We start from the raw sequence: 24,557 nt of genomic DNA on the forward strand, positions 1-24,557 counted from the left end.
TATACATGTATGAAATTACCAAAGAATAATAGAAAAATTTAAGAAAGAGTATTAGTTGTGTAATTAACCTGTTAACTACCTTGAACACATTTCCTGCCTTTGACATGAGTACCAGGGAAGCCTCTGTCCAGGTCTGGCTGGAGGATGTGGTTTTGGCTGGCATTTGGATGGTGAACACGGTAGTTATGAATGGAGTTACTGGATATGAAAAGAGGAAATAAAATTGCTGACACCAGGCTTTGGACCCCAGCAACAGATTTCCTCCAAATGAGTAGCCATTTCACTTCATGTGGAATTTTACTTGTTCCTCTTTTTATTTTTTAAAGTAGAGACACATTTATAGTATCTTTTGCTGTTTAAATATAGTTAGGCATGAACAAGAGGAACACTGGAAAAAAGTGTTATTGTGAGAACTTCCTTCATGAATACACTTGGTGTTGTTCCTAGTTCTGTCCATCATCTATATAGCCACTAAACAGATCTTTATCTTGAACCTGTTGTGTTGTAGGCACCATGCTTGCACATGGAGCAGCTGCACAGATAAGGTATACGTGGTCACTGACTTTATACCTCTGTCTTTAGTTTCTGGAGTGAAGGAGACATGTTGGAAAGGAAATGAAAGGCTTGACGAAGTCTAAAATACAAACAAAATCAAACATGCTCTGAAGGTCGCAGAAAGTTTCCCAGGGGCAGTGACCTTGAAGCTGAGCTCTGACGCTTGGGTCTAGTTTAGCTGGTGCACAAGTGCTGTCTACAGAGGCCTTCAGGATGTGGCCCTGCTTGCTTTCTAACCTCACCATCAACCACTTTTGCTTTGGTTTTTACTTACCAGACACAGGACTCCTCTCACTTCCTCTACACGTCTGCTGAGAACATTATATTCTAAGCCTACTCCTTTGCTCTTTGTGGCCTGCCCCTTTCCAGAGCCTAGCTTTGGGAGACTCTTGCTTTTTCCTCTTGCATTATTTATTTTCTGATTGCTCTGTAGACTATAAGTCCCTACAGAGATGACCTGCTAGCTCAATTGTCTCTTTGCCTCTGGGACTTTGGATTATGATTGATAGACAGTAGCTGAAAGTTCTATTTGAATATTTGTTAAATAAGTGGATGGACAGAAGACGTAGGTTAGAGTTTTACATCCAAGAGAGCAGCCTACATTTGAAGAAAGTAAAGAAAACCTATATAGTTATGAATAGAAAAGAGGACAGAAATGGGATAGAATGAAGAAGGAGATGAAAACTTAGTCTTGAAGTCTTTTAGATCAGTGTTTGTCTAACTGTGTTGAGTCATGAAATCAATTTGGTGGGCTGCTCTCAGCACTTAATCAAATGGGGCAATACAAATAGTATGCTTTGTTCTTAGTGAAAGTATCACATTAAGCCTGCTTTCATGTACATTTTTATACATCCATGTACACATGTATGTTATAGTATGGCAGAAAAAAAGGTTTCCTGTTTTAGCTTGCAGTAAGTATGAAAGATTCATTTACTGGTCAAGTCAATCAAGTATGTAGAGATTGTGGCAGTGGCAAAGAATGTAGTGTTGCATACCTTTCCAACAAAAGACACCAATTCTAGGAAGTGACACTGATTTTAGTAACCTAGAAACATTAGGTGTCACACAGAACTACATTCCTTGTTACCTCTACAATTTCTAGGTTTCTGGGAAATTTCCAGTTGTGGGTCTTTGTGCTAATTACCATCTATTATAAGAAGAAGCTTCTCTGATGAGGGTTTAGTGATGTACTCATCTATGGGTATAGTAATGTGTCATTAGGAGTCATTTTATTGCTATGTTCATTTAGCAGAATAATAGTACAAAGTTTACCTTTTGGGCCCATGACTTATTTAGTCTCAGGTTCTTCTCCACTTTTGCAGTGTCAGGTATGGGCTCCATCATAGAGAGTGGGTCTCAAATCCAATTAAAAATAGTAGTTGGTTACTTCTATAACATTCGTGTCACTGTTGGACCAGTCACTGTTTGAGGTTGCAGGGTTTATTGCTGTTGGGGTTTTTTTTAACTCTTTTTGGGGGGCTCTTGCTACCCAGCTCCCAAATAAATCACACACAGAGTCTTATGCTTAACTATGAATGCCCAGCCATAGCTTGGCTTAGTTTCTAACAAGCTTTCCTTAACTTAATTTATCCCATCTACCTATTGTTTCTGGGCTTTTCCTGTTCTCTAATTTCTGTTGATCTTACTCTTACTCCGTGGCTTGCTATGTGGTTGGCCCCTGAAGTCCTCCTCCTCTGGCTCCTAGATCTTAGATCTCTCCTACCAGTTTTCTCCTTCTATGTATACTCTCTGCCTGGCAGCCCGGCCTATCCTTTCTCCTGCCTTGCTATTGGCCAGTTCTTTATTAGACCATCAAGTGTTTTACACAGGCACAGTAACACAGCTTCACAGAGTTAAAGAAATGCTACATAAAGAAAAGGAACACACCTTAAAATAATATTCTACTACAGTTTATAGCTGAGTGATGATTACTTTTCTCCTCTGGTAATATATATAGTGCTTTCCAGTACCATTAATGCTATTCAGTAAGTGTAAAGCCTCTAGTTAGGACCTAATTAAATTTCTACATATTTCCAAATGTGTGTGATACATAAGGAGATATTCCTCTTCTTTATGTAAACATACTTTGAACACATAGAAATATCAATGAGAAATGTCAGTTCTAATGGCAGGTCAACTATGTTGATCATATTTTATTTTATTTGATTTGTTTGGGTCTTATTGATTGCTTTAAATTTCAATTATGTATATGTGTTTTTGTTTGAATAGAAGTATGTACACATTTAAGTATAGGTGCTTGAAAAGTCCACAAGACAGTGTTGGATCCTCTTGAGCTGTATTTGCAGGTGGTTATGAGACACACTATGTGCTGCTGGGAATTGCAAGATTAGAGGACCAGAGACCTTTTAATTACTAAACTATCTTACTAGTCCCTCTTGGCTTTTATTTAGTTTTACTTTTTTTTTTTTTTTTTTTTTGGTTTCTTGAGACAGGGTTTCTCTGTGTAGCTTTGCACCTTTCCTGGATCTTGCTCTGTAGACCAGACTGCCCTTGAACTCAGAACTCACAAAGATCTGCCTGCCTCTGCCTCCTGAGTGCTGGGATTAAAGGCGTGTGCCACCACCGCCTGGCTTTTTTTTTTTTTTTTTTTTTTAATTTGGCTTAGTTGCCCAGACTGACCTGAAATTCACTGTGTGGCACAGGTTGACCCTGAATTTCAGACTGTATTGCCTCAGCATTTTGGGTGCTATTATTACAAGTGTATATTACTATACTTGGGTGTTATTATTGGCCACTTTAAATAAATAAAGATAAAATAGCAATAGCTTACAAAATCCTGGTAATTGTAAATGCTAAACAGGATTCTATCAACTAATGAATTTGTAACACAAGAAATGCACAGCTATATCATAATTATAAGAGTCACAAATTATCCCAGAGTGTATAATTTTGCCGTGCTTTTTAATGCTGTAATTTGTTCAATTTAAAATGCTATGTCAAGAATACTTAGAGGCAAGGCAGAGGCAGAGCATAGCATAACAAAGAAATAATCTTGACGGGATGTTTATAATATGCAGATTATTAGGAAAAGTCATGAGGAAAAAGAGAAGCATGAATCAACATTGGCGAGCAGAGTGAGATAGAGGCGCAGTTTACACGCAGTTTATCCCTTTTAATCCTTAGGCTGGCGGCTAGTACCACTGTCTTAGTTTGCTTTATTATTGCTATGATAAAAACTGTGGGCAAATGCAACCAGAGGAGAAAACAGTTTATTTGTCTTCCAAGTCCATGTTACAGCTCATCAGCTAGCGAAGCCTGGCCAGGAGTTCAAGGCAGGAACCCAGAGGGAGGAGCTGAGGCAGAAGCCTAACATTCTGACATTAGCTGTCTTAGTTAGGGTTTCTATGGCTGTGAAGGGACACCAGGACAGTGGCAACTCTTATAAAGGGCAACATTTAATTGGGACTGGCTTACAGTTCAGAGGTACAGTACATCATCATCAAGGCAAGACATGACAACCTGCAGGTAGACAAGGTGCTGGAGAAGGAGCTGAGATGCCTATATCTTGATCAGCAGGCTATAGGAAGTGGTCTGAGACACTGGGTGTAGCTTAAGCAAAGAAAACCTCAAAGCCAAACTCCACAGTGACACACTTCCTCCAACAAGGCTATGCGTATTCCAACAAGACCATACCTCCTAATAGTACCACTCCCTTTGGGGGACATTTTCTTTTAAATCATCACATTAGCAATTACATTTATCTTCTTCTTCTTTTATTTTTTTTTTAATTTTAAATACAGGGTTTCATGTAGCCTGGGATGGCTTCAAACTCCGTATAGCAGATGACCTGGAATTCTTGGTTTTATCATATTTACCTCCCAAGTGTTGGGATTATAGGCATGTTCTACTATGTATGGCCTTTGGAAACTAAATGCCAAACACTCAAATGGTAGCACAGAGATACTTGATGATAGGCTCGCTCATTTATCATCAAATTTTTCTTTTTGTGGGGAGAGAAAGTTGAGACAAAATCTCATGAAGCCTAGATTGGACTTGAACACCTGAAGCTCTTGCCTCCACCTCGGAGTGCTAGGAATGTGTGTTCTGCCATGCCTACCAAACTTTTAAGTTTAAAGTAGGCAATGTAGAGCAAAATAAAAAACAAAATAAACACACACACACACACACACACACACACACACAAAATCCTGCAACAATTTTATATTGGGTTATTGAAAGAAAATCAGAACGATGGTTTGGCTTCACTTTGACTAAAGTTGATTAAAACACTGTATCCATCTTCAGCCTGATAGATATGTATGATTAGTAGGGCCAGTGATATGATTTGGTAGGTTAATGTCCTTGACTCCAAGCCTGGCAACATGGATTAGGTCTCTGGAACTTATATAGAAGAATGATTCCTGTGAGTCACCCCTGACCTTCACATGCATGTTGTGGCACATTTACACACACACACACACACACACACACACACACACACACACACACACGGGTAAAGTCTCTCTCACACACAAATAAATAAATGTAAACACTGCATGACTAAAAAAATAAATATAGTTATGTTTAACTTGGGCATCGTGCTGCACTGTTTTAATCCCAGCCCTAGGGAGGTGGAGACAGAAGAAGCAAGAATTCAATGTCATGCCCAACTATATATTGAGTTCGGGTCTTATGAGCCCCTTTCCATCCATGAGGAAACATTGATGAGCTTGGTATTGGCAGGCAGCCACTGCTGCTGTGAGTCTCTAAGTTTAAGAGCCCTGGTGTATTCAGGACAATGTTTCCTGTACTCTTTCCCAACCTTCAGCTCTTACATTCTTTCTGTTTCCTTTTCCACATTGTTCCCTGAGCCTTAGGGTCAAGGGGTGATATAGATGTCCCATTTAGGGCTAAGAATTTAACAGTCAGCTATTCTCAGCTCTTTGACCGATTAAGAATGCTGGAGTAGGCACCCTCCTAGGACCTATGACTCCGCCCCCCCCCCCCCCCTGGAGTTTTGACCAGCTTGACAGTACCAGGTCTAAATTCCCCCCTGTGGAGGAGGCCTTGAACCAATCAGAAGAAAGCAGTTGAGTACCCTTATAGCAGTCATGCCACTATTAAACCAAGGGACACATCTTGCTTGCAGGGTGTCACAGCTGTGTAAGAGCATTGATGACTGTTTTCTTCAGCAGACTGCATATCTCCTTCATTGATTTTTATCTTAATTTTTTTGATTTTTCTTAATTTAATATGAATGAATTAGGGAAAAATACAGAGAGTACTTTTTTCTATTAAAATATTTGCACAGTGGCACATGCCTTTAATCCCAGAATTTGGGAGATAAATCTCTGAGTTTAAGACCAGCCTGATCTATGGAGCAAATTTCAGGACCTCCATGGCCACACAGAGAAACTCCACCTGAAATAAAATAAAATAAAATAATTTCACTTAGCTGTTTTCATGTAAACTGGGGGCTTAGAAGTGAAAAACAATTTCAAATTTCATTACCAAAGTTCACATTCGACATTGAATGCATTTTTAAAATTGCAAGTAAATACCTAAAGTGAAAAAGCTATTGCTTTCCTACTGTGAATTTATGTAATTAGGGCCAACTGAAAAAGTAAAGAACATGTACTATTTAATTATATATGACATGATACTTTTGAAAGAACTTTATTCTTTTCAGTTATGCATGTATGTGCATGAGTGTGCTTGTGAGAGTGAATGTAGATAGCTGTGAAGGTCAGAAGAGGGCATCATATGTCTTGTAGTTGGAGTTACTGGTGGTTGTGACATGCCTCATGTGGGTCCTTTGCAAGAGCACTATAGTGCTGTTAAGTGCTCAGTTATCTTTCCAGTCCCCCCCCCAAATAATTTTAATTTTCTGAAATTCAATAAATGGCTCATCATATATTTAACAAACAGAAACAAACCAAAAGAGCAGCATCAATAAAACTTTTGAAAAAAATTTGAACAAATAAATACAGAAGTTAAAAAGTAGTATCAAAATATGCTTAGCATTCCCCTACAGGATGTGTGTGTATTTTCAGTCACATATGCAGAGAGCTCAGTCCCCCTGATCTACTCTAGCATACTTTCATTTCTTCAGTAAGGTATCTTGTGACCATCATTTAAATCTTGGGACTGAGTCCAGAATGAAACTTAACGATGATGATTGTTTGTTTTCCAGGCTTTAAAGAAGCTAGCATACCAGAGAAGACCTAGGAGGTGTGAGAATCTCTGCAGCTGCGGCCAAAATGTCATTCATAGATCCTTATCAGCACATTATAGTAAGTAGTGTATTCTTTCTGGGAGGGAAGCTGATGTGTTCTCTCTCTCTCTCTCTCTCTCTCTCTCTCTCTCTCTCTCTCTCTCTCTGTGTGTGTGTGTATACATGTGTATGTGCATGTGTTTGTGTTCTGTATGTGTCTGTGCACACATATGTGTTTATATTGCTGGTGTTACTAGTAAAGCTGAAACTTTAAACTATTCTTTGAACTCATGTTATATGCATGAACATAATGTTCTACACTAGGCTATGGTGTGGTGGTATTGTGTTCCCCAAAATATTGTGCACCCTAATAAACTTATCTGGGGTCAGAGACAGAACAGCCACAATATTAAACATAGAGGATAGGCAGTGGTAGCACACGCCTTTAATCCTAGCAGAGGCAGAAATCCATCTGTTCAAGGATACAGCCAAGCTTGGTGACTCTCGACTTTAATCCCAGAAAGTGAGCCTTTAATCCCAGGGAGTGATGGTAGAAAACAGAAAGGTATATAAGGCGTGAAGATCAGAAACAAGAAACATTTGGCTGGTTAAGCATTCAGGCTTTTGAGTAACAGTTCAGCTGAGATTCATTTGGATAAGGACTCAGAGGCTTCCAGTCTGAGGAAACAGGATCATCTGAGGAACTGGTGAGGTGAGGTAGCTGTGGCTTATTCTGCTTCTCTGATCTTCCAGCATTCACCCCAATGCATGGCTCAGGTTTGATTTTATTAATAAGAACTTTTAAGACTCCTGCTACAGTATAGTGCATTATAAAACAAACTCATGTCTTTTGGTTGCTGTAAATCTTCAGAAAACAATGGATTTAGGAAAAGATAACCAAAATATCTGTAACAACACCAAAATTCATGGAACAAAAAAAATAGCATTTCACATTTATCAAAGAGCATAGTTGCATGTGACTTTGTAGACAAAGGATAAATGAATTTCTGAGTTTAGGACTTGTATGTGGGAATGCATCTCCAAGGCAAACAATTCTATCAACTTTCACTTAGCTAGAACAATGCTAAACAAATTTTTCTATGGCTGGCTAGTCTTTAGTGAAGAGTTGACTAATTCAAATTTTATTGATTGTGATTTTCTATATTTCACTGAAAACATACAGTCTCTCTTTTGATTAAAAAACAAACTAAACCAAAACAACAACAACAATTCAGCACATGAAATTCAGTTAGGTTTCAGTGGGCTAGAGACAGAATTTGTGAGTATTGATGAGTAACCTATGGACTACAGTTACTTATTGAAGTACTGTTGCTTTGCTCAGTCTTCCCTAGTTAGCTTTTCTTCCCCTGCCTGGATTAGAAATTAATAAGTTATGGCTCTTATAGTGGTTTCTTCCTTTTCATTCCCCCAGTACTGCATTCGTCCCTTCCTTCACAGTAAAACTTCCCAACAGTGTACGTCTTGTGCTAAACTCAACGGAACTCTGACTGTTTCCCTCCCCAGCTCTGCTGGCCATTCTCGCCTTAAAATTCTCCTGAGATTTCTTTCTTTTTCATTTGTTTTCTTTCCTTTAGTTACCTTAGTATTCTTTTATAATTCTCTCTCTCCCTCTCCCTCTTCCCACCCTTTCCTCTCATTTTCCCCCCTTCTAATTATTAAGCTAAGCTTAATACAGCTTTACATATGTATCCCATCCAGGAACCATCATCCAAATAAAAATATCCATTATTAGTAGGCCCAAAGATTGGTTTATGACTCTTATACTTCATAAATCTCTTCAAAGAAACTGGTATGTCTAATGTTATAGGTACAGTTTGCTTCCCCTGCTACATTTCTCTGAACATCTGGATTCAGTATTAAGTTTCAGAAATTCATTCATGTTGTGACTAGAATTCCACATGTACATATTGTCATGTATTATTTTATAAATTGAGTAGATTGCAAACTATGCATTCTACTGATAACCACCATATACATTTTGTATGGCAGTAGGGATTTGCTGTAACTTAGACAGCTATAGATGTGGCACTTGATTTATTTATTTTTTTAATTTGTATTGGTCTATTAGACTGTGTTTGTCCCATTACCAAACTACTCCAGTTGCAAAGATTTGAAATGCATATCTATGGTATCATAAAGCTCTCTATTTCTTCTTGAAGACTAAAGATGATTATCATTTTTACTCTTGAATAGTCATGTAAATTTTGGAATCAGTTTGTCAACTCAAGTGAACATGGGCATACACACACACACACACACACACACACACACACACACACCCTTCCCTTCACTCCTGTAATGATTTTACAGATCAATATTAATTAAGATAGAGTTGATATGACAACAATACTGAGGTTATTAATCTATTAACAATCCACAAACCTCACTGAAAACAAAATTTATTCAGATCATTTTAAAATTACTCAGTAATATGTTGTAGTTTTGTATAAGAATCATATATATGTATATATATGAAATATGTATATACAATATTCCTATATATACATATGTGTGCATATATATATATATATGTGTATGAAATACTGGTTATATATGTATATACAAATTCTTATATGTACACACATATATGTATTTCTTGATATTTTAGTGTTATTGTAAAGATATTTGTAAATTTTATTTTTTAATTAGTTTTTGTAGTGGTTCATATGAGAATGACCCTTAAAAGCTCAAATGTTTGAATGCTCGGTCCCTAGTTAGTGGAACTGTTTAGGAAGGATCTGGAGGTGTGGCATTGTTGGAGGAGGTGTGTCACGGGGTGGGGGGCGGTTGGAGGTGGAGGCTTCAAAAGCTCAAACCAGGCCCAGAGTCTTTCTCTCGGCCTGCTGCCTGTGGATCAGGTTGCAAATTCTCAGTACATGCGTGCCTACCACCATGCTTCCTGACTTGAGGATAAAGAACTAATTCTCTGAAACTGTAAGCAAACCCCATAGGGGTTATATAAGAGTTGCCTTGGTCATAGTGTCTCTTCAGAGCAATAGAACAGTAACAAAGACAGTTTTTGTCTTCATATGAAAATAAAGTTGATTATTGTTCATCCAGAGAACTCACTGAATTTCTGTTAATCTTTTGGACAATCTTTTAGATTTCTAGCTTAACCATTTCTGTGATTGGTGAAACTGCTAGTTTTCCTTCTTGTATTTTGATCACTGAATATTAAATATTCTATAGTTTGTAAACCATATACCTTAGCTCCTAAGTTTTGAGATGTCATATTTTAATATAATATTTTTAATTTTCACTGTGATTTATGCTTTCATACATAGGGCATGTAGATATGTCCTTCTTAATTTTCAAACATTTGATAATTCTTTAGCCATTTCTGTACTTCAAGTGTTTAGGATATATGCTAGAAGATTTTTTTTTTTTTTTTTTTGAGACTAAGTTTCTCTGTGTAGCCCTGGCTGTCCTGGAACTTACTCTGTAGACCAGAGATCTGTCTGCCTCTGCCTCCCAATACTCCTTAAGATTTTAAAACAAGTTTATATGTGATTATCAGCTAGCATACCACGTGTAAAGTATGTTTCATATCCAAATTTTGCTTTATGAAATTTTGAGTTGTGTTTTTTGGCACATATAACTTTAAATTATATTTATATATATGTATATATATATGTATATATATATATATATTCTGATTGATTTGGTATTATATTATTAGTAAGTCCTTTTTATCAATGATAATAATTTTGTTTTAAATTTTACTTCATCTTTTATTAATATAACTCTTGTTTCTTTGTTTAACATAGTCTGTAGTTTTCTTATATTTAAAGCATTTATCTTTTAAAAAGCAAATAATCAAGGTTTCGTGCAAAAATGCTTGTAATCTTTATTTTCTGAAACAATATTTTATTTTCCTTCATGGTTCTGTATATTAAAACAATGCTAGTTGTTTTTTTTTGGGGGGGGTTACTTTCTACATAAGTAAGCTGCTTTTAAACCTTAAAAAAATTTATTTTTACTTTTAATGATGTGTATGTAAACTTCAGTGCAGGTGCCCATAGGGGTAAGGGGAATCAGAACTCCCATGAGCTGGCATTACAGGAAATTGTGAGCTGCCAACGTGGGTCCAGGGAATTGAACTCTGGTCATCTGCAAGAACATTGCATACTCTTAACTACCAAGCCATTGTTCCAGCCCACAAAGTGTCTTATATCTTAAATATGGGTTAGTTTTTATTTCTCACTCCATCACCCTCAGAGAGATAGGTGTTTTTATATAACTCTCAGATAATGTAATCACACTGGTCATTCTCAAACTTCCCCATGGACTCTGGCTTCTGGAACAGACAAGGAAGAAGAATAGCAAGTGAGGTTCTGTGTCCTACACGAGTCACTAGATACAGTTTGCAGCTCAAGTGTTTGCACGTCTGATTCCTTCTACCTGTGAACACACACATTGCCATTCTCTGGATACTGCAGTGTGGCAATCCTTGTCAACAGCACTGGGGACGCAAAAGCAAGTCTAGCACATGTTAGCTTGTCCTTTCCCTCTTTCTCAATACACGCCTCCTACTTTCCTATGTGTATTTTATTAAATCCTGATTCCACACATGAGACTAAAAATACGATATTTGTCTTTGTGAATTGTATAGATCTTTCATTTTCTTTTTGTTTCTCTCTTCCTTCCTTCCTTCCTTCCTTCCTTCCTTCCTTCCTTCCTTCCTTCCTCCCTCCCTCCCTCCCTCCCTCCCTCCCTCCTCCCTTCCTTCCTTCCTCCCTCCCTCCCTCTCTCTCTCTCTCTCTCTCTCTCTCTCTTTCTTTCTTTCTTTCTTTCTTTCTTTCTTTCTTTCTTTCTTTATGTGAGATGAGGCCTTGCTAATGTAGCCTTGGCAGGCCTGGAATCTACTATAAAGCCTAGGCTGGCTGTGAACTCACAGAGATTTGCTTGCCTCTGCCTCTGGAGTGCAGGCATTAAATGCATGTACCTAGCTCTTTTAAATGAAGAACTATGAATTCATAGTTTTCTCCATTTTCTTGGTGCTGTGTGTATATCATGACAAAACTGAGTGCATATGTGTAGATGAAACTATGCCTCCTTCTGGTTTTCACAGGAAATTACTTTTCTGTTAATTAATTTTGGGTCAGGGTCTTGCTATGTAACTGAGGCTGTCTCAAAGCTGTGTGTCTGAAGCTAACCTTGATCTGACACTCATCGTTTTGTCTCTGTGCTGAGATCATGGGAGTGTTCCACAACACTAGAAAGATCTTTTAAAAGTATATTACTGAACTCTTTCAATATGGAGCATCAGTAGCTTAAACGGGAAGATGGAATGAATGAAGCCAGATATCCTGTAACGAGCAGTTGGTGCCAAACAAGCCAAAAGTCTGGTTGCCTGAAGACCCAGGATGGGCTTTTAGAACTACACCTCTGTGTTGGAGAGTACTGTGGGCTGATGGAGTGTCTGCAGCCACCAAGCTCTCTTGCTTTTAGTGGTACTAGCTTATAAGATGCTAGTAGAGCATAGAGAGATAGATGTGCAATAGAACTCCCATTAGCCTGGAGTTATATTAAGGTGCTTTTCAATATTGAAGATATTCGTGCCTTTAGAATTTCTTTTAGCCTTTTTTTAATTGTTTTGTTAGAATAGAAACATTAACTTCATAAAGAGAGATCAAGAATCTAGCACTTATGAAACTTTGCCTGTGTAAAACACCTGATTGGTCTAATAAAGAGCTGAAAGGCCAATAGCTAGGCAGGAGAGAGAAAGCGATGGGGCTGGCAGGCAGGGAAGAAAAAAGAGAAACAGCAAGGATCAAGAAAAGGAGAGGAGGATACCAGAAGCCAGCCACCCAGCCAGCCAGCCACCCAGCCAGCCAGCCAGCCAGCCAGCCAGCCACCCACCCAGCCAGCCAGCCAGCCAGCCACCCAGCCAGCCAGCCACCCAGCCAGCCACCCAGCCACCAGCCAGCCAGCCAGCCACCCAGCCACCCAGCCACCCAGCCAGCCACCCACCCAGCCAGCCAGCCAGCCACCCAGCCAGCCACCCAGCCAGCCACCCAGCCAGCCAGCCACCCAGCCAGCCAGCCACCCAGCCAGCCAGCCACCCAGCCAGCCACCCAGCCAGCCAGCCACCCAGCCAGCCAGCCACCCAGCCACCCAGCCAGCCACCCACCCAGCCAGCCAGCCAGCCAGCCAGCCACCCAGCCACCCAACCAGCCAGCCACCCAGCCACCCAGCCACCCACCCAGCCAGCCACCCAGCCACCCAGCCACCCAGCCACCCAGCCAGCCACCCAGCCACCCAGCCAGCCACCCAGCCAGCCAGCCACCCAGCCAGCCACCCAGCCACCCAGCCACCCAGCCAGCCACCCAGCCAGCCACCCAGCCACCCAGCCAGCCACCCAGCCAGCCAGCCACCCAGCCACCCAGCCACCCAGCCAGCCAGCCAGCCAGCCACCCAGCCACCCAGCCACCCAGCCAGCCACAGAGTAAGAAGGGAAGAAAGAATAGAGAATAAAGAAAGGTAAAAAGCCCAGAGGCAAAACGTTAAAGAGAAGCAGAATAACTTAAGTTAGAAAAGCTGCTAAGTCTGGATATTCATAAGTGAGACTAAGTCTCCTTGTATTTATTTGGGAGTGGGTGGCAGGCTCCTGAAGAGTCAAGAACAAAACAAAACAAAGAACCAACTACAGGGGGGTGCTATGAGTTAAAGGCTAGCTTGGACTACATAATGAGATCCAAGACAGCCTGGGCCACAGTAAGAGTCTCTGTGTCAAAAAACAAAACCAAACCAATTTTATGAAAGTTTCCATCTTTTTACTCAGAAAATAAATCATACCCTGTAGTTTTTTCTACCAACATATTAGCAACAGGCAGCCACTGCCCACATCCATAGAAATGAAGGCTAGCCTTTCACTAGAGACAGTCAACCACAAAGATGTACCAGCATGACCTATTATGAGGAAAGGATCCTTAAAAATGATGCTGCGGAATGTCTGGAATGTGGACAGGTGGTTTTCCAGATTATTGCAGTAATAGGAAAAGAAAAACCCTACCAGTACCGAGTATGAAATCCAAGAATTAGTGTTCTGTTGGTAGTGTTGGTATTCCCAGTTACGTGCTCAGGAGCACCGGGCTCTGCCTCATCTGGAATGCAGGGTATAAATAGTATCCTTCGTGGTGTCTGCCTCACAGGGTTCTCATAAATAATACATTACTGTGTGCACAACGTGATTTCTTTTAAAATGTTAAAAAAAAAAAAAAAAAAAACCCCAGCAGGATATTTCTGGGACTCCAGGATCCTGCTACTGGCAAATAGATATGAAAGTAACTAAATTGTACTTACCAAAGCATAGAGCTGTGCCCAAATATTATGATAATTATGGCAAATAGTTTAATTTTGAACACAAATACAATCTAGAAAAGTCCGGAATAGGAAGGCTAGTGTATTGGGCTTCTTCAGCAGAGCCTCATAGGAATTATTGACTAACTATCTACAATACCAAGGATCAGTCCACATGGTTGCAAAGCCTGAGAAGCCATATCACTTGCCTTCTCAAGATGGAGACACAGTAGATGTGGAGGTATAACAATTCAGTGCTATTATAAAGGCCCGTCTTAATTTAATTACCTGTTGCTGTGATAAACTACTGTAACGAAAGCAAGTTAAAGGAGAAAAGGCTTGTTTGGTTCATAATTCTGGGTTAACAGTCCGTGATTGTGGGAAATAAACATGGAGGGAGCTGAAGCAGCTAGACCCATCCACAGTTAAGAGCAGAGAGAATAAATACATGCATGTCTGTGCTTGTTGAATTTTTTCCACTTGTACACAGTTCAGGATCCTGTGCCTAAGAGCAGAATAAGGAAGTGGTGCCACCCACAGTAGGCAGGTCTTCCCATTCAATTAAAATAGTCAAGGTAACCCCCACAGACATATCTTCTGCTCAACCTGATTTAGACAGTCCCTCACTGAGACTCTCCTCCCAATGATTCTAGTGTGTCAGGTTGACAATTAAGGTTAGTTATCACAAGGCTTGAGAATGAGGGGGAGCTGTTGGTGTTAATCCCAGCCTAAGAAGTCCTCTTACATGAGGTGAGACTTCTCAGCTCAAGTAGTAAGACAAGAAAAAGAAGGCAACCTCCATGTTCTATTCAAGTTCCATCAACAGACTGGGTGATGGGTGTCCTACCACAGTGATTAGGGTGGTCTATGTTATGGAGTCCACCAATTCAAATTAGAAATCAAGTTCAATTGACTGCCACATGGTCCATTCAAATTGATGATTCTCCCCATGTGCCTATGTCTGTTCATGAGCCTCTTTTTAGTAGCAAAGTGCAGAAATTACAACAACTATTCATATTTCTGCTTTTATACCATAGAACATATTTCAGAAATCCATAGATTATGAAGAATTAAATTTTTTTTTTAATTTTGTTTTTAATTATGTGAGTGTCTGTGTGGGTATGTGCATGTGAATTCAGGTATCCAAGATGGCCACCTGATGTCTGTGCCGGGGAACCAAACTCTGGTTCTCTGCAAGAACAGAATGACTTCTTAACCATTGAGCCATCTGTCTAGGCTGAGGCTATCAACTTCAATCTTTTACTTCTCAAATTTCTGTTTGGTTCTTTATAAAATCTCATCCAGTTTTGTGAGTTTCATTCCATGTGGTTGTATTCCTATGGCCCTCCACATTTTGAGATTTCTTTTTAAAGGAGTCATATAGTGTTGCTATTAAGTGGATAGGCCCATCTTTGGTTCTTTGTCTGGGTGTCTTATCTCTTCAAGCCACTAATCCCTTCAAAATCTGTGCTGATCATCCTGAAGAAATCTAAGTGTAGAGTTATTCCTTGAGGACAGAGCTGGTTCTGCCTCTTTCAGAGCTGTTGTGTGACAGTTCCCTCCTAGATGGAAACATTCCAACCTTCTGGGATGCTCCTTAAGCTGGGAAGGTAAACAACTCAAAATAGCTTCAGAAAGTCCCTGAAATTGACCAGATTCCTTAGCTCCCTCCATGGCAAAGTAAGCAATAAAAGCTGCAAAGAAGACTGTGACCAGACTAGCTGCCCGGAAGAAGCGGAAAGTGGCCTAGTTGCCTGAAAGAAGCCAACAGAGGCACCTAGGAAGGACACTGACCAGATTCACTATGCCCCTCCCTGCCAGAGTAAGTGATAAAAGCCACAAAGGCTCTCAGATAAGCTAACCTGCAAAGAAGACTCTGAGACCAGCTGAGCTGCCTGGAAGGCAGTTTAAGAGTAGAGTCACTTGGAAAGGCCACTCTCCACAACCTGTTGAGCTGCCTGCAGTGTGCTCCAGGTTCCCAGCTTTTGTTAGTTGTCACCCTTGCTGGGGTGAGCTTTGGTGATGTGGCTGTCTTTGAGTCATTTCTGCTTCTGTAACTAACCCCTCACTCTTATTCCTGTAAGTAACCCCAGTTAAAACTCATTGATTCACCAAGTTGATCAGTGGTGGCATCTGGACATAGGTCTGTCATAGTCTCCCTGTCTGGGGTGAGTAAACATGTGTGTTGCATCTTCCCGGGAAAAGTTTTGTCACACAACAGATGCCTAGAGAAACTGGACAGGCTGGGACACACTTAATCCCCCATTCCAGGGTGCTTGTTTTCTGGATGACCGGGATTATGTTAAAATGGGCTGCTAGTACCCAGGAAGGCTTTATATGTTACCCCTATGGTACAAGTTGTGTAGTTTCTTTCCATTTTGTGTTTTGTTTTGTGAAACAGCCTCCTGTAGCCTGGGCTGGCTTCAGATTTACTGTGTAGCTGGGACAAATATTGAATTCACAATCTTTCTGTTCCTGTCTTTCACGTGCTGGATTTTTTTTTTTTTTAAACGGAGTTTTTCTCCTTCAGTTATCACATTCATTGTTCATCTTAGTCCATTTGGCATGGTCTTTCCAAATGTCCAGACAGTATGCCTTGCTCATGTCCATTGACTCCTCTTCTACCGTCCTCCTCACAGGCTCTCCCCAGTCCCCAGTTACCCGTTGTAGTTTAGTGTCACCATGTAAGGGAGAATGTGTGCTACCTTTAGAGGGAGACAGTGCTGACCCTTCGTTTACAGAGAGGAAAAGGATAGAGCACTGCCTGCACTAGTTACTTCTCACAGTGAAACTGCACATCAGGAAGTGAAACAGAAAATAACCAAAAAAGGTGAGGCTAGTATCAGAGGGGAGGTACGAGTCTTTTTTTTTTTTTTTTTCCCCAGCTCTGAAATCATTTGGAGTCGCTAGTTGCTGATCAAAGATCACTATCTCTCTGTTCAGTAATGAGATTCTGTCCACCCTCACTGTGCCAGCAGCCTTTGTTATTCTTAATGTACTAGCACCCTTCAGTTGAGGTTTTGGTTAAAGTTAAAAAGGGGCGTCTGGGTAGAGAAAAGCACTCTTTACCTATGGAATCTACCTTCTCTTCCATCCGATTAGTTTTAGGATAGTTGCTTTAGACCTTTTAATAGTAGAAATTTAAATTTCGTCAAACTATCACACTGGTTTGATCTAAGTTGGTTGTCTTTTTCATTGTTAATTGTCTTAGTTACCAGTGTCAACATAATTGTACAGAATCAACTGAGTACACTAATTTTTTTTCTATTGTTTGGTAAATTTTAATTCACTATGGGGAAGATTAAGGATGAGGACAGATACTCAAAGTAAGGTAATTCTAGACCTGCAGGCAAGGCTTAATCTCGGTGACTAAGTCAGAAGATGGAGCTTAGATCTGACATCTCAATAGAACCACAGCATCTTTTTCTGCCAGCTGCCGCCTAGCACTGTCCTGAGTCACTGGTTTCTCTTGGAGAATGTTAGCAGTGGAGTCATTGTCATTTCCTTTGGCGGCATCCCCAAGCCATAAGCAGCTGTCTATCATCCGAGTCAGAACCCAGCCCAGACCAAGTGTGGGGCTGGAGAGATGGTTCAGTGGGTAAGAGCACTTGCTGCTCTTCCAGAGGACCTGAGTTTGGTTCCCAGAATTCAGGCAGGGCAGCTCACAACCACCCGTAACTCCAGTTTCAGTGGATCTAATGCCCTCTTACGGCATCTCTGAGTACCCCCATATACATGGTATATACTCACACGTACACAAAAATAAATAATTTAAGATACTAAAGCCTAACATAATTTATAGCAATAAATATATACATAGATATTAATATATACATATATATATACTACAAACACACTTTTTTTTTTGAGACAGGTTTTCTCTGTGTAGCTTTGGAACATATCTTGGATCTAGCTTTGTAGACCAGGCTGGCCTCGAACTCACAGAGATCCATCTGCCTGCCTCTCGAGTACTGGGATTAATGGCATATGCCACCACCGCCCAGCACAATGCATATTATTTTTATAAGGTTACTATTTATAATGATGCCTCATTATTGTCAACAGTAGGGATCTTGGGAAGACTGAGAATCAGCATCTAATAGAATGGCTAGAATGTAATGCACACTCAAGTCCTTGTGATGATAACATATTTTTTTCTGTGCTTTAAGAAACATTTGATGTGTGTATACTCGCAACTACTTAAAGTTAAACTGGAGATAGATAAAAGTATTGCTCATAGGTTTCATATTACAGGGGAATTTTAGACATTGAATATTCATATGCTATTACATGTTCAAAGATAAGCATAGATCATTGGCAGGTAAGTTTACATGTAAGAATTTAATGTGTGTGATTTTTTCTTTGCCTTTCTCTCTCTCTCTGTCTCTATCTCTCTTTCTTTCTGACATAGGATTCCACAAAGACTAGCCTAGCTAAAGCTCACTTTGTAGCTAGGGATAGTCTCAAACTCCTTATTTTCCTGTCTCCATCTCTTGTGTGCTAGAGTTCTAGGCATACATCTGTAACAATTACTTTTGAGGTCTCTTAGATAGAAAAATTTGATGCCCTAAACTGGACTTTCCAAAGCAAGTTTCATTTTACTTCAAGCCTAGGCATATCTGTCTTGGTTCATTTTTCATTTCAGTTCAGATGTCCAGTTATTTACAGCCCCATTTGAGGAAAGGACAAAGTCTCTTGCATTGGTCCACTTTGTTCTTGCATAAGTACTGGACTGTCTTGGTTACAGCAGCACAGGAAATTGGGAAGTCAGGTTGATTTAGTTTAGTTCACCTTTAGTATTTTAGTGCCCCTTTAATATTGTATGTGCTATTCTGGATTTTTTTGCCTATACATAAACAATTTTGAATCAATTATTCTTGAAAAATAACTTTACATGATTTAAGGAATGTGTTGAATGTGTAAATTCAGGGTGTTATTTTTGTGTGCATTTCTGTTTTGTTTTGATTTTCAGAGAAAAAGGTCTCACTATGTAGCCCAAACTGGCCTTTAACTTGCTGCCTCTGTCCATGAAGTGCAGGAGCTGTGCATGCATACCACCATGCTTAGCAACTCTAAGACAAATTGCTAAATGGTCTTACTAATAAAAAACATGGAGCCAAATATTGGGGTAAAAACTGATAGATCAGGAAGGCAGAAAGAAGCCAGCCACATTCTTACTACTTGGAAATCCTCAGCCAAAGAGAGCTATTTCCTGTATACCCATGCCTGTATGCCTTTCTGTCCCTGCCATCTCACTTCCTCTCTCCACTCACCTACATCACTTCCTCTTTCTGCCCAGCTCCGTCACTTTCTGTCTGTCTGTACAGATCTCCAGACCTCCATGGTGAGTGCTGGGATTAAAGGTATGTGCCACCATGCCTGGCTCTGTTTCCAGTGTGGCCTTGAACTCACAGAGATCCCAAATGGATCTCTGCCTCCCACATGCTCGGATTAAAGGTGTGTGTGTTACCATTGCCTGACTTCTGTGTTTAATATAGTGGCTGGCTTCTTCCTCTGATCTTCAGATAAGCTTTATTGAGGTGCACAAATAAAATATCACTACATTTCCTCTTTTTTGTCTAAAATAAAAAGATAACTAATATAAGAAAAACTATATACAATAAGTACAATAACAATATACAATCTATACAGACAATAATTACATAACAATGACTAGTCCATTTGCATTTGACAAATTCAGTGAAAATATTCCATTATCTGTCCTATTTTTGTGAATCCAAAGGATTGTATCTGATTTACCTTCTATCCTAATTTGCATTACCAACTGAAAGCTACTTTTTGATGTCTTTCAAATATACACACCTTACATCTCTAAGTGAGTTTCTTTTCTGAATTTCTTAACAAGTAAAATTGTAACTATCTAATCTTCAACTCCTTCAGAGACCCAAGAAAGAAATAATATTACCTAGTTAAACAGGAAGTGCAAAAAACGATTTCCAAAAAAAATGTGAGTTATGACAAAAACAGCCAGCTTCCTAGACAGTCACTTGAAGTTTCTCTGCAACATTGGGGCATCCTCTTTGGCCTACAGGCTTAGCATGTCTGACAGACTCCCTATGAAACAGGATTTCTAAATAGCTTTCCTACCTTGTCTTGGCAAGGATTGGCAGTCCTTTGTTGTGTGTCCTGCTTATCCATTTGGACAGCATTCTGTCAGCAGTCATGCAGGGACACTTTGTTGCCCAGTGGCTAACTTTTGCCACAATGAAAGTAAACTCTGTATGGAGTTTCTCCGATGCCCATCATCTTCTCTGAAGTAGATTGGTGCTGCCAGGAGCAGACATGTCTCATAGTCATAAAAAAAGAAAAAAAAATTACGTTATTAAAACATCTTAAATGCCATATTCTGTAGATCTCTGAAGTGTTTAAAGATGACCTGTCTATTTAAAATATATCTCTGCTTGACCTTAAAAACATACCTAATATGACTACAAGTTCAATTGTAATGACTACTAACTTACATTTCTTTATATCCTAAATGGTTGGTAATAATAACTTTCAAGGGTTAGCAAATTGTATTACATTGTTAAATGAACTATATGGGTATAAAACACCTTGAACAAGATCAGAAATACATGTACAGTAATTTCTAACAAAATCAATCTCAAATTTGTATCAATATACATAATTTGTATACAGTATACAAAAATCCAATCCAATGAAAAATATTTTAAATTAGTAGTTGCCTTCTAAAAGTAGATTCAATAATCTACCATTTTATCTTTTTCATATCTGTATAAATCAATCTTGAATAATAAATCAATACAAATATATATATGTCACATGTGTCTCATTATCCCCACCTTCCTCTCCTTTCCTTAATCCCCCTTCCCTGTCTTGTGATCTCTTGTCTGAATTTATGACTTAAACACACAGGGAGATAAAAGCAAATATCTATGTATACACCTACATGTAAAATTTCATATGTAGCCTAAATTACACATAAAAAAAATTTTTTTTCCTGTTAAGTCTGGCTTATTGTATGTGACATAATGGCTTCTAGTTCCATCCATTGTCTGGCAAGTGCCATGGCCTATGATTCTTTTTTAGACCCAGGACTAGATTTTGTTGAGTAGTTTTGCATCTATGGTCATGAGGAACATTAGTCTATAATTTTCTTTTGTTGTAATATTTTTGTCTGGTTTTGAAATTAGAGTAATGCAGGCAGCCAGCAATGAATTAAGAAGTATACCATCTGTCTCTATCCCCTGGAGAAGACCGAACTTAACTGTTGTAATTTTTCCTTAAACAGTTGGTAGAATTCATGAGTGAACCCATGTGAAATAGATGCTCTTTCTGAGGGAGAATTATCAGTTCTTGACTCAATTTATTTAGCAAGTGTGTGTTTATTGAGAATGTTTGTTATTTGTGGGACTTTTGCTGGATTGTTCAATGAATTGTTCCAGGTTATCTAATTTTTTTTTTTTTTTTAATTTTGGGTCAGAGAGATTTTTATAAATTCCTTTCCTTGTCATTTTATTGTTCATGAAATCATAGTATTTTTGCCTTTTGATTTCTGAAATTAAATAAACCATTTCCTTGTTTCTGAAATGCCCTGGCTAAAGGTTTCTTGATTTTATGCTATTATATTTTATTTATTTATTATTGTTTTTGAGACAGGGTCTTACTGTGTAGCCCTCGTTGGCCTGGAACTCGATGTATTGACCAGGTTTGCTTTGAACTCCCAGAAATCTCCCTGCCTCAGCCCCTGAATGTTGAGATTAGAGATGAGCAATACCACACCTGGCCTGGTCTATTCAAAGAATGACATTTTGAGGTCACTGCTTCCCCTGTTCATTTTGTATTTTCAGCTTTCCTGATATCTGCTCTTATTTTACTATTTTCTCCTTGTTTTGTGTTTTAACTTGTTCTTTTTTTGTGTGTTTCCTAAGATGGAGGCTCAGCTTATTCATTTTGGATTTTTCTTCTTCCTTCTGGTTAAAGAACTGGATAATATAAATTTCTCTCTGAGCATTGTTTTCATTGTATTCCACAAATTTCCTAAGTTGTATTCTCATTTCCTTTATTAATTCCAGATATTTGTGACTTTCATTTCTTGTATTAATTCCTTGACTCACCTATTTGTGGGCTCAAGTTGGTTATCTCTGTGTGCTTGGGGGACTATAAATCTTTCTGTTCTTAATTTTTTATTTATTTAATTCCTTGTTTTATGAAAACATTATTTTGTTTCTGTATTTTAAATAAGGGTGCTTATTGTTCACTCCATGGTTTATTTTGGTGAATGTGCCATGTGAGGTTGAGAAGAATACATGTCCTGATGGTAGATGACATCATCTATAGATGTTCATTGTATGCAGTTACTTGATTGAGCTCTGAGGTAAATGTATGTTTGCCACTGTTGTGCTTGCTACATCTATCTATTACTGGCACAGGGCTGTTACAGTCTCCAGCTGCAATAACAGATCTTTCTATTTCCTCTTGTTGTTATATATTACATTTTGCCTCATGTATTCATGTTGTATTATTTGATACATATGTATTAAGGATTATTATATAATTTTGAACAATATTTTTTTTATTCCTGATTATTTTTATTGCCCTAATGTTTGGTCTATCTGAAATTAATGTAGCAAACCAGTTTTATTTTGCATAATATCTGCCTGGCATATCTTTCACCATTTCTTTATATTTATAGTGGGTTTATTCCATACAGCTAAAGGCGACTAATTTTAACACACACTAGAGAAATGACAACCTTTTTTAACAAGTGTTGCTGGGAAAACAGAATATCCACACGAGATAAATGAACACTAAATCCATATTTGTTACCCTGCACAAAGAAATAGTTAAAAGTGGATCAAAGACCCTCATGTTAAGACCTGGAACTTGAACTTAGTTAACAGTGCTAAGACACTTCACAATATACACATGAGCAATGATGTTATCAAAAGAACTCCAACAACACAAGGAAAATCCTAGGAACTGGCCTCGTGCATAAAGTGTTTGCTGTGCAAGCATGCAGATCCGAGTTTCCATCCCAGTATTCATATTAGCTGGGCTTGGTACTAGCACACATCTGTAACTCTGCTATGTGGTGGTGGTGGGGAAGTGATGGAGACTGGTGTAGCCTGAGGGCTCACCAGCCAGCCTTTCTAGCCAAAATGAATAACTCCAGGTCCACAGAAACCCTGTCTTAAAAATTAAGGTGGAGAGGGGTAGGGGAAAAATACCATATACTGACTGTTGTCTTCCACATGTACATGTATGGGTAAATGCACTCGCATACAGATATGCATGCATACATAAACAGCATGCACATGCACACACGCACTCACACAAAGAAGAAATAGAAATGGTGACTAAATCCTGGAAAATATGTTCAACATCCTTAGCTATGCTAGCAACAACCCTGGTGTGCATGTGAACAGAGAGGAGTCCTGGTTCACTACTGGAATGTAAGCAGGTGTAGCTGATGTGGAAGTCAGTGTGGAGACTCCACGGAATATTGAAACTAGCCCTACCAGCTCTATCATGCCTGGATATATATTTGAAAGACTCTATGTCCTACTACAGAGATATTATACATACACATTTATTGCTGTACTCTCCCTAATAGCTAGGGAATGGAGGCAACCAAGATCTCCACCAGTAAATGAATTGCAAAATAAAATGTGTTGCATATACATAAAATGTTTTATTTGGGCATAAAAATGAAATAATGACCATTGCTAGAAAATAGGTGAAAATGAAAATAATTATGTTATAAGAAATTATCCAGACTGATAAAGGCAAGCACCACGTGTCTCTCATATCTGAAATCTAGGCTTAAATTTACATGTGTGTGTGCGTGCGTGCGTGCATGCATGTGCGCGCGCACGCACGCGTGTGTGTGTGTGTGTGTGTGTGTGTGTGTGTGTGTGTGTGTGTGTGTTGGAGTAGAAGGCAAATTATTGGAGAGGATGAAGAGCTCATAACAGATGGAAAAGAGAGGGTAATAGTATGTATTTGATATGAGAACAGACTGGAGGATGTTGGTATGGAAAAGAAGGGGGCCAGGCTGAGGTTCATTGGAGCAGAGAGAAAGCTGTGAGAGAGGAGAATGAACTAACAGAATATAATGACATGTATGTATAAGAATGCCATGATGAAACACATTACTTTGTGAGTTTGATTAAATTAATTGAATGATTTGATCCCTAGCACTGCCTAAAATGAGCTGGTGGAGGTCCATAGGCTTGTAATCATAACTACTCCAGAGATAGAAGCTGGAGGACCAGGACTCAAGTTCACTATCAGCCTGAGATGGCTAGAGACACACCTGGGCTACATGAGACCTGTTAATCCACATAAGTCTGTTCTGTTTATATTTTATGCCCTTTGCCTTTAAATTATTACTGCTTCATAGTACTGACGTTATCTCAGCTTTCTTTTTAAAAAATAGTTTTTAAAAGAGGTTTATTTGATTTATATGTACTAGCTACTAGCCTGCATGTACGTGTGTGCACCACAGGCATACATGTTG

General features: G+C 39.1%; 1 protein-coding gene across 1 annotated transcript in view; it reads left to right on the forward strand.

The window, feature by feature from the left end:
* Pla2g4a (phospholipase A2 group IVA) overlaps positions 1-24,557 on the forward strand; it is a 143,735-nt gene that overhangs the window by 21,127 nt on the left and 98,051 nt on the right. Inside the window, exon 2 of the mRNA XM_036202269.1 lies at positions 6,710-6,809. Coding sequence (XP_036058162.1) covers positions 6,777-6,809 — 33 coding nt within the window. The 5' untranslated portion in view covers positions 6,710-6,776. The remainder of the gene's footprint in view (positions 1-6,709; positions 6,810-24,557) is intronic.

This window comes from Onychomys torridus, chromosome 11 (assembly GCF_903995425.1).
Source record: "Onychomys torridus chromosome 11, mOncTor1.1, whole genome shotgun sequence".
NCBI classification, from domain to species: Eukaryota; Metazoa; Chordata; class Mammalia; order Rodentia; family Cricetidae; genus Onychomys; species Onychomys torridus.